This window comes from Carassius gibelio, chromosome A23 (genome assembly GCF_023724105.1).
Source record: "Carassius gibelio isolate Cgi1373 ecotype wild population from Czech Republic chromosome A23, carGib1.2-hapl.c, whole genome shotgun sequence".
Classification (NCBI taxonomy): domain Eukaryota; kingdom Metazoa; phylum Chordata; class Actinopteri; order Cypriniformes; family Cyprinidae; genus Carassius; species Carassius gibelio.
In genome coordinates this window covers 13,454,294-13,474,464 of record NC_068393.1, presented here as the reverse complement: position 1 = coordinate 13,474,464, position 20,171 = coordinate 13,454,294, and the positions used below count along the sequence as shown (strand labels likewise).

Genomic DNA, 20,171 nt, shown 5'->3' with positions numbered 1-20,171 from the left:
CTCACTCTGTTATCAAAGAACCTGGGATTACGTTAAGTAACCCATCGTTTCTGACACTGAAAAGCGAATTTGATATTTAAGTGAGTCAAATTAGTTCAAAAAGTGAATACGACTTTCTGCTCTAATGTAAACGCCTGCAGTTGTCCATATCGACATTTAAATCATACAAATTACGTACAATATAGTCGGACCGCAGGTCTAAAAGAACCGACGACCCAGTTCAAGTAAACCGGTTCAGTAATTCTCGAACAAAGTGATTCCCGGAAAAGAATCGACGTCTCAGGGCATTTCAAAGTGCGCGCACGCACAGCGAGTGACGCTGGCCGCGTTAGTGAAGTGATTTGATGCTTTTGTGGTTTATAAAGTCTTTTTACATACAAATTATAATTCAAAATGTGTTTTTTTTCCTGTCAGAAAAGCGCATGGATACATTTGTGAGAGAAAAACTCGTCGAGTGCAGTCTTATTGAGGCGTCTAACGGTAAGTTCGTGTTTATTATACATTTTACATAATTGTTTTTCTGTGATAATCAACTAACGTTAACCCTCACGTAACTTAAACGCACATATATTTGTATTTCGTGCTATAGTTAAAGCTGCACCAGAATGTACCTAATTTATGAGCGTAAACATCATATATTAATTTTCCAGATCGTGTTTTTGACTTGTCCTTATCACTTTGGTACATCTATAAGTTTTTATATATGGACTGTTTTACCTACGTGACTTGTCATAGAAATGTCTGTGTGCGCATGCAGTGTGATCTCCCTTATCTGTGCCAGTGACTGTGTGTGTTTGATATAGCCAGCATATTAACATAAAACTGTGATTTATAATGACTGGAACATCCCATTGATTGACAGTTTGAAAGCACACCTTCCAGCCAATCACTAGAGCAAATTCTGCTTCTGTAGACCAACTCATAGGTGAATTTAACTCATTATCATGATGGGTCAATTTCATTATTAACTTCACACAGTTAATTGAACTGAATCACTGTTATTAAAAAAATTTGTATTTTTTCTTTTTTTTAAACTTTATTTTAAAGGTTGGAACAAACATGGAATTCCTTAACTGAGCAGAGTCCACAAAACCCCATCCAATTGTCGTGGTGATTTAAAAATGCCAGCAGATCTCTCAGGCATTGATCATAATCAATGGACAGGTAAGGATATTCTGCACTATTTTCAAAAGGAATTGCAAATTGTATATTTAATTGTATTTTTCCACATGTGGACATATACATTGTGAAATAGTCCAAACTCAATTGAAAAGCATTTGTATTTCAAATGCCTTACACAGAAAGCTGTCAATTTGTGTCAAGGGTGGGACTATACTATGGGGCGTGTTTGTATTGGGAGATATTTTGTAGTTTTTACCCCAAATCTCTCACTGTTTGCACTCTGATGCACGTCAGCAAACAACATTGCAGTTCTACTCGTATTTACCTAGTTGCATCTTGCCCTATATTTTATTCCTCCGGTGAAAAGCATTTGGTTAATGGTGAATATTGACCAATAGTACCATGTGGCTCTAACGGTTAGCAGGGGATAGTAGCTGCATTTGGGGTAAAAATGACAGAATTATTTATTGTGTGAGGTGCCAAGAATATAGGGAGATCCGGGTTGCACTGTCTGTTCTTTATCACACATCTCTCGGAGTGGCAGCTGCCTTTAGTAGTGCCTTAACCTCCATTGTTCAAAGCATTTTGCACAGTTGTCTTTGAGTGACGTCACCTCCCAATACAAACACTCTCCATAGTATGGTCCCACCTCTGACAAAAATTGACAGTTTTCAATGTGAGGCATTGGAAATTCAGATGCTAAAGATTCCATTTGAGTTTTGGCAGGTAACGTGCAACACAGTGAAAAAACAGACATGGTAATTCATAAAACCTCATGTACTTGTTCTTATGTTGCATCTATGCTAACATTAGTCTGTTTCTCTCTTATTCCAAGGTCACCGTAGCCACCCGTATCCAGTACGTATCCAGACCAGATGGAGATCATCATCTAGAAAGGACCTCTACATCCCTGAAAGACAGCGGAGACCAGGACAACTAGAGCCCCAGATACAGATCCCCTGTAAAGACCTTGTCTCAGAGGACCACCAGGACAAGACCACAGGAAACAGATGATTCTTCTGCACAATCTGACTTTGCTGCAGCCTGGAATTGAACTACTGGTTTCGTCTGGTCAGAGGAGAACTGACCCCAACTGAGCCTGGTTTCTCCCAAGGTTTTTTTCTCCATTCTGTCACCGATGGAGTTTTGGTTCCTTGTTTTTCTTTAGTTGAGGACAATTAATACCAAGCGATATCATTCACTTGATTGCACAGAGGGACGATACATCAATGAATCAATGACGAATTGACTTTAACTGAAAACTGAGTGTTTACTTTTGTCCCTTTGCATTATTACACACTATTTTCCTATTTAATACTGTAAAGCTGCTATGATGCAGTATTTGATCAATATGAGAGGCTTATTACTCATAATACATGGAAAATACAGCTACAAACTGACTTTGTTTTTCCATTTGAAATTTGGCAGTCACTGTGCATTCATGAAAACTGAAACCGTAATTTTTGTTCAGTGTTTTTGAAACAGTGTTTTTGTTCAAGATTTGCAATTGTGTTTGGATTGTCACAATTTGTCACATGTGGAAAACGCAATTGAAAATATGATTAGCAATTCCTTTTGAAAATTGTCCTTCCATAGACAGGCTCTATAACGGAGTACACTGCTCTCAGGTGTAGATCTTTGCTTCAGAGCTTAAGTGTTTGACAATAGTTCACCCAAAAATGAAAATTGTCACTAATTATTCACCCTGGTCTGAAAGCTCTCGAATATCAACGAAAATATCTTAACTTGTGTTCTGAAGATTGACTAAGGGCTTACGGGTTTATAACGACATGAAGTTGAGTAATAAATGACAGAATTTTCATTTTTGGGTGAACTATATGTTGAACTACACTAAGCAGTGCACATCTACCTACGTAGGAGTCTTTATATACTTGATATCAATTTAAGGACATCTTTAAATGATTTTACATTTAAATTTAAAGAATGTTAATTGTCAATGTCATTTCACTGTGTATTTAAATAGCTAAAAATCTCAAAATGTAATAGTTAAACAGCTAGACAGAGGTCATTCAGAAATAATTTTCTTATTTATTGCAACTGTATTTCTGTGATTTTTATATATTTATTTTGCATTTGCTGGAAACAAAAAAAGGGAAAATTCCATGTTGTTTGTCATTGGTACAATTTTTTGAATGTCAGATGGCATTAAAAATATTTTTTAACAGTCTAAATAACCTGTATTCTTCATTATTTATTAATCCATGATTGCTTTGTTAAGCAAAAGTGAAATTATGAGAATAACCCAGCAAGAATAACCCAGAATCATAAAAATGCAAACCCACAAATGGTAAAAATGACTCTATCTTGGGTTTTCTCAATAACCCAGCATGCTGGGTTAAAATGTGTAAACCAGCATGCTGGGTTACTTTAACCCAGCACGTGTTCTGTCCAATATTTACCCAGTGCTGGGTTGCCAATTGGGTTATTTTTAACCCAGCCATTTTTAGAGTGTAGTATATCTATATCAGTTATCATTCAAAATGTGAACATACAGTCTTCAATTACAATTAGTAGCAATTAGTTTAGAAAAGCATACCCCAGCAGGATGTAAAACGGTTTCTTACCAATACACGGGTTTGAAATATTATTTGCGTTAAATTAATATTTTACATTATACACTCTAAAAACGGCTGGGTTATTTTTTAACCCAAAATGCTGGGTTAAGTCTGTTGGGTCATTTTGTTGGGTTATTTTATTTCTTTTTAAACACTTTTGGGTAGTTTCAATTTACCAGGTGTTGGGTTAACCCTGCTGGGTTGCGTCGCTGGGTTGTTTCAGGCCAGCGCTGGGTTATTTAACGCGCCTTGAAGATGTTTAAATCACTCCCCAACTGTCATTTTGGAAGAACAACGGGGCAAAGCCACGGCTTTCAACTGTTTTAAGGTAAGTTTATTTAATGTTTTCATTAATAATTATTTTAAATTGGCAGAATTATAACTTTTTTGCTGCAACAATACTGTTAAACTTCTACAGGCCAACATTATTTACGTTAAATGATGAACAGTTTACCTCTAACGGCCAACCTACGTTACGTGACTCGCATTATCGTGTTAAGGTATATGAGACGACAGATTAATACAGTTTTATTAAGTTTCAGACAGTGACGGATGGCTGAAATATGCAATACCTGTGAAAATAGAGGAAAAAGTCGTTTCTGACACTGAAAAGCGAATTTGACATTTAACTTAAGTGAGTCAAATTAGTTCAAAAAGTGAATACGACTTTCTGCTCTAATGTAAACGCCTGCAGTTGTCCATATCGACATGTAAATCATACAATTACGTACGATATAGTCGGACCGCATGTCTAAAAGAACCGACGATCCGGTTCAAATAAACCGGTTCAGTAGTTCTCAAACAAAGTGATTCCTGTAAAAGAATCAACGTCTCAGGGCATTTTAAAGTGCGCGCACGCACAGCGAGGGCCGCGTTAGTGAGGTGATTTGATGCTTGTGTGGTTTTTAAAGTATTTTTACATACAAATTATAATTCAAAATGTGTTTTTTTTCCTGTCAGAAAAGCACATGGATACATTTGTGAGAGAAAAACTCGTCGAGTGCAGTCTTATTGAGGCGTCTAACGGAAAGTTCGTGTTTATCAACTAACGTTAACTAACGTTATATGGACTGTTTTAAAGCTGCGGAGTAACCCAGTAAGTTACCTACGTGACTTGTCATAGAAATGTCTGTGTGCGCGCATGCAGTGTGATCCCATTGATTAGACAGTTTGAAAGCACACCTTTCAGCCAATCACTATATCATATCCTGCTTCTGTAGACCAACTCATAGGTGAATTTAACAAATAATCAGGATGGGTAAATTTCATGATTAAGTCCACACAGTCAATTGAACTTTTTTTTTATTATTTATTTTAAAGGTTGGAACAAACAACATTCCTTAACTGAGCAGAGTTCACAAAACCCCATCCCATTGTCGTGGCGATTTAAAAATGCCAGCAGATCTCTCAGACATTGATCATAATCAATGGACAGGTAAGGATATTCTGGACTATTTTCAAAAGGAATTGCAAATCTTATATATTTAACTGTATTTTTCCACATGTGGACACATACATTGTGAAATAGTCCAAACTCAATTGAAAAGCATTTGTATTTCAGATGCCTTACACAAAAAGCTGTCAATTTGTGTCAAGGGTGGAACTATACTATGGGGCGTGTTTGTATTGGGAGATATTTTGTAGTTTTTACCCCAAATCTCTCACTGTATGCACTCTGATGTACGTCAGCAAAACAACATTGCAGTTCTACTCTTATTTATCTATTTTCATCTTAACCTATATTTTATTCCTCATGTGAAAAGCATTTGGTTAATGGTGAATATTGACCAATAGTACCATGTGGCTCTAACTGTTAGCAGGCTATAGTAGCTGCATTTGGGGTAAAAATGACAGAATTATTTATTGTGTGAGGTGCCAAGAATATAAGGAGATCCGGGTTGCGCTGTCTGTTCTTTAACACACATCTCTTGGAGCGGCAGATGCCTTTAGTAGTGCCTTAACCTCTATTGTTCAAAGCATTTTGCACAGTTGTCTTTGAGTGACGTCACCTCCCAATACAAACACTCTCCATAGTATGGTCCCACCTCTGACAAAAATTGACAGCTTTCAATGTGAGGCATTGTAAATTCATATGCTAAAGTAATTGCGATTCCATTTGAGTTTTGGCAGGTAACATGTGCGACACAGTGAAAAAACAGACATGGTAATTAATAACACCTCATGTACTTGTTCTTGTGTTGCATCTATGCTAACATTAGTCTGTTTCTCTCTTGTTCCGAGGTCACCGTAGCCACCAGATCCAGTCTGTATCCAGATCAGAGGGTCACTGCAGTTACCCGTATCCAGTACGTATCCAGACCAGATGGTGGATCAGCACCTAGAAAGGACCTCTACTGCCCTGAAAGACAGCGGAGACCAGGACAACTAGAGCCCCAGATACAGATCCCCTGTAAAAACCTTGTCTCAGAGGACCACCAAGACAAGACCACAGGAAACAGATGATTCTTCTGCACAATCTGACTTTGCTGCAGCCTGGAATTGAACTACTGGTTTCGTCTGGTCAGAGGAGAACTGCCCCCCAACTGAGCCTTTCTCCCAAGGTTTTTTTTCTCCATTCTGTCAACGTTGGGGACAATTAATATCAAGCGATATCATCGACTTGATTGAACAGAGGGACGATACATCACTGAATCAATGATGAACTGATTTTAACTGAAAACTGAGTGTTTACTTTTGTCCCTTTGCATTATTACACACTATATTCCTATTTAATACTGTAAAGCTGCTATGATGCAGTATTTGTTCAATATGATAGGCTTATTACTCATAATACATGGAAAATACAGCTGCAAACGGACTTTGCTTTTCCATTTGAAATTTGGCAGTCACTGTGCATTCATGAAAACTGAAACGGTAATTTTTGTTCAGTGTTTTTGAAACAGTGTTTTGGTTCAAGATTTGCAATTGTGTTTGGATTATGTCACAATTTGTCACATGTGGAAAACGCAATTGAAAATATAATTTGCAATTCCTTTTGAAAATTGTCCTTCCATAGACGGGCTCTGTAGCAGAGTACACTGCTCTCAGGTGTAGATCTTTGCTTCAGAGCTTAAGTGTTTGACAATAGTTCACCCAAAAATGAAAATTGTTAATTATTCACCCTGGTCTGAAAGCTCTCGAATATCATCGAAAATATCTTAACTTGTGTTCTGAAGATGAACGAAGGTCTTACGGGTTTGTAACGACATAAAGTTAAGTAATAAATGACAGAATTTTTGGGTGAACTATATGTTGAACTACCCTAAGCAGTGCACATCTACCTACATAGGAGTCTTTATATACTTGATATAAATTTAAGGACATCTTTAAATTTAAATTTAAAGAATGTTAATTGTTAATGTCATTTCACTGTGTATTTAAATAGCTAAATATGTCAAAATGTAATAGTTAAACAGCTAGACACCGGTCATTCAGAAATAATTTTCTTATTTATTGCAACTGTATTTCTGTGATTTTTATTTTATTTATTTATTTAGCATTTGCTGGAAACAAAAAAGGGGAAAATTTCATGTTGTTTGTCATTGGTACATATTTTTGAATGTCAGATGGCATTAAAAATATTTTTTAACAGTCTAAACCTATATTCTTCATTATTTATTAATCCATGATTGCTTTGTTAAGCAAAAGGGAAATTATGAGAATAACCCAGCAAGAATAACCCAGAATCATAAAAATACAAACCCACAAATGGTAAAAATGACTCTATCTTGGGTTTTCTCAATAACCCAGCATGCTGGGTTAAAATGTGTAAACCAGCATGCTGGGTTACTTTAACCCAGCACGTGTTCTGTCCAATATTTACCCAGTGCTGGGTTGCCAATTGGGTTATTTTTAACCCAACCATTTTTAGAGTGTATCATTATTATTTTAGATGAATATAAAACCTCTGCAAAGATGCAAAATCGAACATATTTCAATATCAATTATTTTTATTGTAAAATTATTATAATAATATAATTATATATATTATATCAATCTTATAACTGATACATATTACTACAATATAAATATAAACATTAATTAATAAAGCCTATAACAGACTATTAATCCGCGATTCAGTCCTATTTTAATCAATTTTTTTCTTTTCTCATCTAGCTCTTTGTAGTTATCTCATTTTATTGTTTAGTTCTTTTCGTACCGGTAATTGGTTTAGTTTTATGTTTACCTTCCAAGCATTAAAATGAGCAGCCTATGAATCTTCAGGGCCATTTATATTAATTGAATATAGTCGCGAGATGGCGCTATTTTAATTTTAATTGATATGAGAAAAGCGCGACCGCGGAGAAATGCAGGAAATCTTTAATTTAGCTTCCATAAAACAAAAACAAAAACTGAATGTTCAATACCGCGGTAGACTAATTACATAGTATTACAGAAAGCAGTGCAGGTCGAATAATGAATTTTAATTAGAGGGACCTATTAATTATAGCAACGCGAAAAGTGTGTAATAGCCAATGGTAAGTCATCCAACAACATCTAAATTACAGCGTACTGATCTGTGAAATTTGAAAGTGCATTGTTCTGCCACTCTAAAATGTTTTATTTTCTGCACAGGTTAATAATGTGACACTGACAAATAATGTCACTGTGCAGCCATGCACCGAGAGATATTTCTGAACTACATTACTGCTGTTCTGTTCTGTTCTGGCCGTTCTTGTAAGTGTGATTAAACTGGGAGGGGTTCATTCCCAGTACATCTCCCAGGGGTTTGATCATATAAAGAAACCAGGCCAGTAGCCCGGAGAGTGATTGGTGGATGACAGTAGTAATGTGGAGGTGGAGGTTTTGGGGTCCAGTGGAACAGCAGTTAAATAATTGCTCACATCTCCAGGGGAACACGCTGCCCCTCAGCAGGAGGCAATAAATCAAACTCCCCCTCCTGTTCCTGTTTTTTAATGTAAGTGCATCACACACCGCTGAGATGTACCAATTTAGGCTCGACACACTGTGGAACACAGTGATATTTTGAGCTTCGCCCAATGTAAATCGCAATGGACATCAAACTGAGGATTTAGGTTAGAATGAGATTTATTTCCAGGCAGCTAAAACAAACACTGCCATATATGAGTGACAATCTAAGTGGAAGTTTCCTTAAATATATTAAATGTCTTTGTAGTCTGCAAAAAAGGTATTTTTTTTTCTTTTTTTTAAGTAACATTTAACTAATTATAACACCCAAGATCCCCAAATGATTATCGTTGTAGTGTCTCTTGGGGACCGCGAGATGGCAGTGCAGAACAGCTTGTGTACTACATTATGCATTTCTGCAGATTTAATGAAGGTAAATGTAAAACTTTTTAATACATTTTTTAGACCAAGTAAGGAAAATGTAAGGAATAAACTGAAAGGAACACAATAGGTCAGTATGTTCTCTAAATGTGAATGTCTAAAGAGCCTACGTTAACAACACTTTTGAATATAGCCTACAACTTCCAGTGGATTGCTATTATTTTTAAATTCATTTTACAGACACACACACACACACACACACACACACACACACACACACACAGTCACAGTCACATAAGTTTGAGACTTGAGTACTTCAGCTCCCAATCACTAGAACATGGAAGTGATTTTTACTAACATCTGATCAATCCGCAAAATACTAATGTTCTTCCTCAGTATATATATATATATATATATATATATATATATATATATATATATATATATATATATATGTTTACCTGTGTATATATCTAAATATTCCTAAATCAAGATCCTTTTATTCGAGAAGCAAAATGAAAAATTATAACTTTGCATCTCAATTAAAGGTATCTTGATTTTAAAGAATGATTGATTTATTTGTATTAGAAAGCATGACAAAAATACCGAGGAAGATATACATATTTAGCAATGCCTGCAACATTTAATGCTAAGACATTAAAGACCGGCAGAAACTCTGTACTTTAGCCTAGTTTTGTCACTTTTGTTACTGAATCCACAAAACATGACAACAACTATACATGAATAATATTCTACACAATATTAGTAAAGCTGCATAAAAAATGGTTGATATTACAACAAATCCCAACATAAGATCCATTTCTTCCCTCAGGGCAGTGTTCATTTCGATATAATTTGTCTTTATAAAAGACTTTTCTTCATTAATATGCTCCTGGGAAAAATAGAAGAGGAGAATAACGCCTCCATTTCAAGAGCACAGGGTGAGTTCAGATCATAACTTCTTTCAGCAGATCAAGATTTGATGAATGCATTTCCATATCTTCTATGGCACTGCTTCTGGTCAATGCTGAATACACAGAGGAGCCACATCCTCTGCTAAGTCTGGTAATAAGAGAAGTGTCTCCCTTGAATACTTGGAGTATCCACTGTGGAAGAGCAAGGTCTTCTTTGGGGTGAAGAAAGAGACTGTTTTTCCCCAAAGGTCAGTGGGAGAAACACCATTGTGCAGCCGCTGTTCCAGGACGCTCATAATCTGCTCTACACCATAAGAGCATCTCCTCTCCAGACTCATAAGTTTACACCTAAGAGACAAGAAGCATTTACATGACTTAGTTCAATAGTTTGAAAATAACTGTAACAGACAATAACTTTATGTCATGACTGTTTGTTAACTTGCATTTTCTGCAGATCTCTCATGGTGAAGGCCTGGGTTGTTCTTCAGTGTGTTGTGTTGAGAAGTGATATGAATTGAATTGTCTCTTTCCCTTGGCTTGAATTTATATGCAGATGGGCTGAATTTAATGAGATGTAAGTTCGCACACTTTTGAACCAATCAGGAAACTGCAGTATGACAATAGTGAGAGGGTGGATTGTTTAAACATTTAATGCCAAGGCCCTGAAAACCAAAATGAGCAGGTGGCTTTATTTTGTCTGTCAGTCAAGGACTGAGGCATTGCTAAAAGAGCAGAAGTGAGCATGTGAATTAGCATTGACCTCATTCATGCTGTCAGACAATAATGTGTGGGAATGTGCATTTAAACATCTGCCCGGAAATACTAGAAGAAAGCAAAACTTTAGATTAAAGATTATAAATTAAAGAAATTTAACATCAAAAATGTATTTAGTCATATATAGTTCATTCATTCATTATGCACATTAATATTTAATAGACAATGAAGTTCATAGCTCTAAAACAAGTGAAACTCAACGTAGAAGTTAGCAATATTTATTAATTTACTTATTTATAATACACATTAAACATAAATGTATTCCTATTTTATTCATAAATTATTTATTATACTTATTTATTTATATTATTCTTTATTAAATATAGAGTGGTGGATTATTTTGCTCATAGTTCAAACAAGCAAAAAAAAGGTGATGCTAAAAATATTAATATGTAGAGATTCAACATTAATCAGTCAATCAATTCATTCATTATTTTAATACATTTTTTAATTAAATAATCACAATCAAAAATGTATTTATTTATAATTGTTTAATATACATATTTATTATATAAATATTAAATATGCAAATTATTTTGTTCATACACAAAAGTTGATACAAACCTGATGCATATAATATTGGTCAAATGTCCAAATTTTTATTTTCACACTTTAATCATCAAATCATGATTAATTGCTGCATTATGACACAATTTTGTCAAAAAAAAAAAAAAAAACATCTTAGAATGAGCAGATGCAATGTGATATAGCCTATGTTGTCCACTCTAGGGCTGGGACGCTGTTATTTAAGGATGGTAATTGAATGATGTCTCCAGATGGTGAGCCTGGCTGCCTGGGAGATGCTGTGAGAACAGTCAACACTGAGAAGTGGGAGGCAGGGTCCCTCTGACATTGTATAATGGGCCACGCTTCTTTTATCAGTGGGATCAGTGTCAGTGAATAAGTGTGGGAAGCCGTGCCACACAAGCGCTCCCAGGTTCTCACAGAGTGGAGCGTGTGACAGCAGGCCAGACAGCTGGAAGTGTCTTAAGTATGTGTGAGGAGAGTGTGCCATGAGAGAAGTGTGCTGCTCAGACCCCATAAAGATGAGAGGAAAACTGCCTGTATACACACTTCAGAGATGGTACTCTACTTCCACTGAATAAGCTTAAAAAATAAAATAAATAAAAATAAAATATGATCAAATTATAAAATCTGTAGATTTTATTTATAAAATATATCTAGATTTTTTTTCTATCCATTGTTCTATTTATTTGTTGTTTTTATGTAAAATATGTCATAATTACCTAGAATGAATTTTATTATTATATTATTATATATATATTATTATTATTATATATATATACCTTGAGGCTCATGTCAAACTCACAAGAGACAAAAGGACAATTTTGGGGCTTGTGTGAAGAACACATAAACTGTGCTTTAAAGACTGAAGTGACTTGCAGTCAGATCATTTTACGAGGTCACAAATTTCCCACATTCATAGGCCACTAGCTAAATCAGTCTTCATACCTCTTAAACGCCCCTCCACCTGCTCCCCAGAGATGCACTCATTGTGTCGGAGCAATAAGGGCTTCAGCAGCCACATGGCGGCCCAAACGCTCCCATTGGCTGCAGACTGTGAGAACCTCCAGCAAACTCCAGACTCACACATTCATATGGAGATTTGGGAGTATAAATAGAGGGAGAGGAGAGAGAGCCGAGCACAGATCTGATCTGATCCTAACAGAGAACCGAACACAAGACACACAGCCATGGCACCTACAATCACTGGATCAATCATCAGCAGAGAACAACTTCCACTCTCAAACAAGGTAAATATTCAACATCTCATATCTGACTGCATAAATCATAGATTGTTATGAAATATAACCAGCAGAAATGATGGATGAGAGTTTCTAAATGCATGTTCCTAATGTTTCCTCAGCTGAGAAAGCCAATAGTGGAGAAGATCCGCAGAGAACGAATCAACAGCAGCATTGAGAAGCTCAAGTCTCTTCTGGGTCAAGAGTTCCTAAAGCAGCAGCCCGACTCCAGACAGGAGAAAGCTGAAGTCCTGGAGATGGCGCTTGATTTCTTGAGACACCAGCGGCGCTCCCAGAATCCCTCGGCCTGCAGCTCTACTGCAGCTCTTGACGGACACTTCAGATGTGTGCAGGAGGCCATCAACTTCCTGTCTCAGTGTCCAGAGCAGACCGAGTCCCACAGAAGACTGCTAAAGCACTTCCTGCACACACAGCTCCACACAGAGAACCGCACACATGCGCCGTCTCAGATCAGTTCACCAGCGGCACAGAGCAGCAGCAAAGAGCAAACTCTGGTGCTCTGGAGACCCTGGTAGAGCCACCAGGACCCGTGTGATTTATCAGACAGAATTCATTATGCCAGTCTGAGATTGGCGTGGACTGTAATTCTAACGTAGGAAATGATTTCCGCCTCTGCTGCTTATGCAGGACCTTTAATCTGCTTTCAGAGAAAGTTTGTGTTTCATTGAAACTGTGTGACCAGTAATATTTGATCAGAATGTACAGAATCTTTTGCCACGTGTGAAAATTAAGATTGATAAAAACATACAAGTCTGATTTAGACTTTGAGCTCTTGTTGCTCTTTCACCCATATTGGGTTTGTTCTCTTACTGCTTTCATTTACTGAAAGCTTTTGATGTATATTTCTGTTGTTTGAAATACACCTAATGGTTCTCTTATTATATAAGAAATATTTCTTCATTTGAAGGATATTTGATTGTGTGTTGAAAGCACATATAGCCTAGTTGTTTTTCATCTTTACATGTGTTTACATGAATGAGACATTTCCCCTGTAAAGGGCAGTTAAATATTGTCACTGTTAGTGATCTGAATTTTATTGCTTATATTCAAAGTCAAGTTGTTACCTTCATTGAAGGTATGTTCAGCATTTGTATTACTTCATACTGAAGTGGAACATTAAAATGAATTTGAAGAATATAATCTGTGCAATGTTTTGAATGTTTTCTTCATCAATCAAAATAAATCACAGCACATCTGCACACTATAAAGATGTTTTAATTGCCGTCAATTTTAGTCAGTCTGCACATCAAGGTCCCTCATTTGCCATACAAAATAATTTAATATAATCTAATATAATATAATCTGAATACTTTAAGCGAGTCCTTCATCTGTCAAGCTCTTCACAAGTCAAATGAAATCACAGCTACACTCAAAAGGTACAAAAGCTTTCAGTGGGTTGGAACCATTTAGGTAATAATACTGTATGTACACTTTCGGTACTATGCGTATTAAGGAACTAATATGCACCCTTTATTGGCAAATACAGTATAAAGGTGTACCTTTCGTAAGGATAATGCACCTGTGACAGCTGAGAATGCTCTTAATAAATTTGAATATGATAGTTATCTCTAGAAAATTAATCTTTATTTATCCTCTAATAGATGACAAACTTGTGTGCTCAATGTGATGAAAATACAAGTCTCTTAAATTATTTTTCATTGAATAATTGCAGTTAATGTAGTAAAAGGTCAGTAGTCAAACATGACATGAATGAACTGCAAACTAGACCTGAATAGAGACACTATAATTTTGCTTATATCTGAATTGATAAATGCATCATTTAAAGGGATATTTTCAAGTATGCATTTGCAGAATACAATAATTTAAAATGGCAGTTTCAGAGCAACATAAAACATTACCTGGTTCAGTCTTTTCCTCTGTTTCATTATATATATATATATATATATAGATAGATAGATAGATAGATAGATAGATAGATAGATAGATAGATAGATAGATAGGTATGTATGTATGTATATGTATGTATGTATGTATAACATCTTTAAAAGGGTAATCTCCAAATACTTTTAATACATCTTACAGTGATTAAGACGACTGCTAATGATCGAGAAGAATCTGTCCTGTGGTTCTCTGTCTCTGTTCTTATGGCCGTGTGCTGAATTGTTCTTAATGAAACACACTATTGTTGAGTTCTCTGAAGCTTTATCCCATCAGAGACAGTCTAATGTCTCCTAATCAGTGTAGGTTGATACGTAATGGGTTTTGGATTATTATTAATCAGACAAAAAACAAGTTTTGTGTAACACACACTATGTTCTATATTTTGTAGCCTCTGTATTTTGAACATTTATCCACTGTGAGAACTACATGAGCTATACCTGCATGGAAAACAAAAATCAACTATTGCAACTATGGTATTTTGATATCTTATTTTTTTTATGTCTACCTTATTATGAAAAGACAAAATAATTTTTTTTTCAATTGATAATTCATCTGATTCTCAACCCAATTCTTGAAATGGTGTAACCCTGAAAATACTGTTAATAAATAATTTAACTAAAATGTAAAATTGTATTTAACACACCTCTTCTTCAACATATACATCTTTATTTTCTTTTCCAGATCAAACCTTGATTGACTCTAACGGAAATGTAAGTCTATACAGTTATTTAAAAAAAAAGTGTCAGTGTATAGACACATAACATACTTTATGATATTAAAAATACATATATTAAGTAAAATAAAACAGAACACAGAACATAAACTTGATTGTACAATTTATTTGTCATTAGCAATATGATCGCTGCTCTTCATATGAGAGCAAATCTGACAGTGAACTTCTGCCTCAACTTTGAAGGACATTCAAGTGCCTTAAAGTACCCGAAGTAACATCAGTAACAATATGTAAATACATATTTTAACAATCATGAAGAACTCATGTTATTACATCTGTATAGTTATCTTGAACTGGGAATGTCATTTCAATGTCAAAATACATTTAAAGAAAGTAACAACTTGACTTTGAATACAAAGAGTAAAATTCAGATCACTAACAGTGACGATAAACAACTGTCCTGTATAGGGGAAATGTCTCATTCATGTAAACCCATACAAACATTAAAAACAGCAATTTGTGCTTTCACAAAATCTTTCCTTCAAATGAAAAAAAAATAAATCTCATAAGAAATATAGGATCTATTTTAAACAACAAAATATAAATCAAAAGCTTTCAGTAAATGAAAACAGTGTCATCATCCTTTAGATGCAGAGAGAATAAACCCAATATGAGTGAAAGAGCTACAAGAGCTCAAATCTCTGAATCAGACTTTAACGTTTCTTTAAATCTTAATTTTTACAAATGTAATAATCATTTTACAAAGCAAATGATTCTGATTAAATATTACTGGTCACACAGCTTTAATTAAACACAAACTTTCTCAGTAAATGAAAGCAGTAAGAGAACAAACCCAATATGGGTGAAAGAGCAACAAGAGCTCAAAGTCTAAATCAGACTTGTATGTTTTTATCAATCTTAATTTTCACAGGTGGCAAAAGATTCTGTACATTCTGATCAAATATTACTGGTCACATAGTTTCAATGAAACACAAACTTTCTCTGAAAGCAGAATAAAGGTCCTGCATAAGCAGCAGAGGTGGAAATCATTTCCTACGTTAGAATTACAGTCCACGCCAATCTCAGACTGGCATAATGAATTCTGTCTGATAAATCACACGGGTCCTGGTGGCTCTACCAGGGTCTCCAGAGCACCAGAGTTTGCTCTTTGCTGCTGCTCTGTGCCGCTGGTGAACTGATCTGAGACGGCGCATGTGTGCGGTTCTCTGTGTGGAGCTGTGTGTGCAGGAAGTGCTTCAGCAGTCTTCTGTGGGACTCGGTCTGCTCTGGACACTGAGACAGGAAGTTGACGGCCTCCAGCACATCTGAAGTGTCCTTCATGAGCTGCAGTAGAGCTGCAGGCCGAGGGATTCTGGGAGCGCCGCTGACATCTCAAGAAATCAAGCGTCATCTCCAGGATTTCAGCTTTCTCCTGTCTGGAGTCGGGCTGCTGCTTTAGGAACTCTTGACCCAGAAGAGACTTGAGCTTCTCAATGCTGCTGTTGATTTGTTCTCTGCGGATCTTCTCCACTATTGGCTTTCTCAGCTGAGGAAACATTAGGAACATGCATTTAGAAACTCTCATCCATCATTTCTGCTGGTTATATTTCATAACGATCTATGATTTATGCAGTCAGATATGAGATGTTGAATATTTACCTTGTTTGAGAGTGGAAGTTGTTCTCTGCTGATGATTGATCCAGTGATTGTAGGTGCCATGGCTGTGTGTCTTGTGTTCGGTTCTCTGTTAGGATCAGATCAGATCTGTGCTCGGCTCTCTCTCCTCTCCCTCTATTTATACTCCCAAATCTCCATATGAATGTGTGAGTCTGGAGTTTGCTGGAGGTTCTCACAGTCTGCAGCCAATGGGAGCGTTTGGGCCGCCATGTGGCTGCTGAAGCCCTTATTGCTCCGACACAATGAGTGCATCTCTGGGGAGCAGGTGGAGGGTGGGAGAGAAAGTGCAGCCTTGTTGCTCATCATTAGGATTAATTGCTCACAAAAGCACGTGCTGTTTATATGAAAGACCTACAATTAAAATAGTGGTTGAAAAATTCTTCCATTGCACCCTTATTTTAGAACTATTTACAGAATTATTAAATATTGATATTAATTGTAAGAAATCAAATATGGTCATAAGGATAATAAACAGAAGGTTTGAAATTCATATTTCAGCTAGTAAATAATCATTTATTAATTATCAATAAAATCATCTTCAATTATACTATGGCAAAAATAGTTGGAAAATTATAGTTTTTAAATTTTATTGAATGAATCTATTTATTGAGTTCTCACTTTTAAGCATGAATCTGAATCCAAACAAGCAAATGAATGCCCATCTCAATTAGGGACAGTGTCATAAACACCCCTGTGAGGTTTCTATAGAGGCCCTTGATGACATGCCTAATTGCCTGCAGTAAGGCACACTTCTATTCATCTCTGATGAATGGACAGACTGTGGGAAAGCTGTGGAAAGTGCAGTCCCAGTCCCGCACTACATCACCCACCTGCAGAGCTTCATTCTGAGAGAGGACATCTGAACTGCATCTGGAAGAGGAAATCTGCACCTACCATCGACTTGTTGTCCTGTTTCTTGAGGAAATCTGAAGTAGAACGGATATTTTTCCATTTAAACTTGAGAATGAAACATTTGTTTAAACTTTTTATTACTTTTACACGAATTAAACTTTACAAATTAGAATTAATTGTACAAAAACATTATGTAAAATGATTAAAAAATATATATATTCTTTGATTCTTATAGGTCACTCATCAAATAAGACACTGATCAATTAAAAAAACAGATAAAATATATAATATTACTATAATCAGATATAATCTGTTTAAATGAAGAAGCAAAACAAGCGTTTTCTCTAGTGATCTCAAACATACTTTTATTAAAAATGGTGCATGTTCTTTTACTGGTTTCTCAGCATCCGATGCGACTTCAAACGGGGTCTACACTTTCTCACAATCTTCCTCCCAGTAATACATCCCTCTCCATCTGCCAGCTCATTGTTTCCTGTGCAATAAATGCCTCACTGAGCATGTGGCAGCCCTCTGCTCCTTTGAGCTCTTGGAACGCTCCCATTGGCTGCAGACTGTGAGAACCTCCAGCAAACTCCAGACTCACACATTCATATGGAGATTTGGGAGTATAAATAGAGGGAGAGGAGAGAGAGCCGAGCACAGATCTGATCTGATCCTAACAGAGAACCGAACACAAGACACACAGCCATGGCACCTACAATCACTGGATCAATCATCAGCAGAGAACAACTTCCACTCTCAAACAAGGTAAATATTCAACATCTCATATCTGACTGCATAAATCATAGATCGTTATGAAATATAACCAGCAGAAATTATAGTTTCTAAATGCATGTTCCTAATGTTTCCTCAGCTGAGAAAGCCAATAGTGGAGAAGATCCGCAGAGAACGGATCAACAGCAGCATTGAGAAGCTCAAGTCTCTTCTGGGTCAAGAGTTTCTAAAGCAGCAGCCCGACTCCAGACAGGAGAAAGCTGAAGTCCTGGAGATGACGCTTGATTTCTTGAGACACCAGCAGCGCTCCAAGAATCCCTCGGCCTGCAGTTTGTGACAGACACTACAGATGTGTCCAGGACGCCATCAACTTCCTGTCTCAGTGTGCAGTGCAGACTGCTGAAGCACTACAGAGAAAATCACACACAAGTGCCGCCTCAACTTAATTCATCAGCCTAAAAGTTAACATGTTATTCTAGGTCTTTCTCTTTCATGAGAGAATAATTGACTGTATTCCTACATTTGGAATTCACTGTATTTTTGCTATATTGGCAAATCATGCTTTAAGTGAACTAAATCTGCTATGTTGACAACTATATATCTATATCTATCTATCTCACAATGAGATGCAATAACAAATTTCTATAAACATGTTCCTGAATAGATCCAATGGGTCTTTTGATTTTTATTAACCTCTTGTTCTTTTTAGAATGTTTTTTTTTTTTGTTGTTGGTGTTGTAAGTCTTACATAATCAGCTATGGCAAATTCTTTTATAAAGATTATTTAGGGAAATGTATTTTAAACGTGAGAGATTGGTCTAACAATCAAGCACAGTGGTAAGGAAAAGCAATGTAAGGCACTAAATGGAAATGTGGAATGTCATCAAATGTTTTATAAAAATAAATGTCTATTTTGCATTACACTTTATGTCAATGTGCTCATTCATAAACAAAAAAAATAACCTCATGTACATTAAAGTTCAAACAACTTCTCACACGTCCCACTAATTTTTTAATTGCATCAGTTGGCTGCAATTACATATTTTATAAATATCTAATTACAAACAAGCACTCATTTGCTTTGCTATCCACTCAAGCAATTATTATCTCCTAACAAGATACCCTATAATCAGTTAGGATAGGAGGCATCCCTGTCACCAGAAAGCAGAGGTGCACACAACTCCATTACTTCAGAGAAAGAACTGATACTGCTGATCAAATATTACTTCATTACAAGTGAAAGTTGTAAATACCTGGATTTAAAAGTACTTAATTATCAAAATTAAATTTCCTTTTTTTTTGTCAATGCACTATTATTATTGTTGTATGTAATAATTGGCAATATTTTATGCCTCTGAAGCAACTTACAATACATTATGCCTACTTAATAAACTAGTTTGTAGTATCTTTGGAATAAAGAAACAAGCGAGTTTAAAAAATAAATAAAAATATTGTTAGCAGCATGGTAGTGACCTCACACAGCTCTGGCAGTGTGTGCACACAATTCATCCACATTTGAACTGAGTGATTAGTGATATGCCTGTAAATACAGACTGATTTGATTTTTTTTTTATTAAACCTGCTTCAAAACCCATCAACACAACTATATCTGTATAACTTTACAACAGCAACACTGCTTTAACAAATAAGCAAAACAGCAAGATTAATTTGACATACAACAATTTCAATAATGCTCTATAATCATGGCACTCGTGGCACTTTGATGTCTTGTATATACAGAACAGTTCAGAGCTGCTTCAAGTCAAACACCTATTGTGTTTTGTTAGGAGACGCACAACAGTTCTTCTGTGGCTTTATAGGAAATATTTTCATTTACACAATTTAGCAAAATCAGAGAATATTATGTCTAATGCATACCACTATAGTAACTTACACATTTTTGAATTGT

At 35.9% G+C, this 20,171-nt stretch overlaps 1 protein-coding gene, 1 long non-coding RNA gene and 2 pseudogenes across 2 annotated transcripts; 3 read left to right on the top strand and 1 right to left on the bottom strand.

Annotated features, from left to right (window-relative positions):
* Positions 1–99: 99 nt before the first annotated feature.
* LOC127945173 (uncharacterized) lies at positions 100–3,159 on the top strand. Its single transcript, XR_008150541.1, has 3 exons — positions 100–480; positions 1,048–1,164; positions 1,958–3,159. It is a non-coding gene; the product is annotated as an uncharacterized LOC127945173 (long non-coding RNA).
* Positions 3,160–12,217: 9,058 nt separating this feature from the next.
* On the top strand, positions 12,218–13,521 carry LOC127944291 (transcription factor HES-5-like). The gene is made up of 2 exons (XM_052540178.1): positions 12,218–12,411; positions 12,525–13,521. The coding sequence occupies exons 1-2, from the start codon at positions 12,352–12,354 to the stop codon at positions 12,936–12,938; spliced, it is 474 nt and encodes a 157-aa protein (XP_052396138.1). The 5' UTR covers positions 12,218–12,351; the 3' UTR covers positions 12,939–13,521.
* A 1,644-nt stretch (positions 13,522–15,165) lies between these two features.
* Positions 15,166–16,845, bottom strand: LOC127944292 (transcription factor HES-5-like; annotated as a pseudogene).
* A 977-nt stretch (positions 16,846–17,822) lies between these two features.
* LOC127944294 (transcription factor HES-5-like) lies at positions 17,823–19,171 on the top strand (annotated as a pseudogene).
* Positions 19,172–20,171: the final 1,000 nt, after the last annotated feature.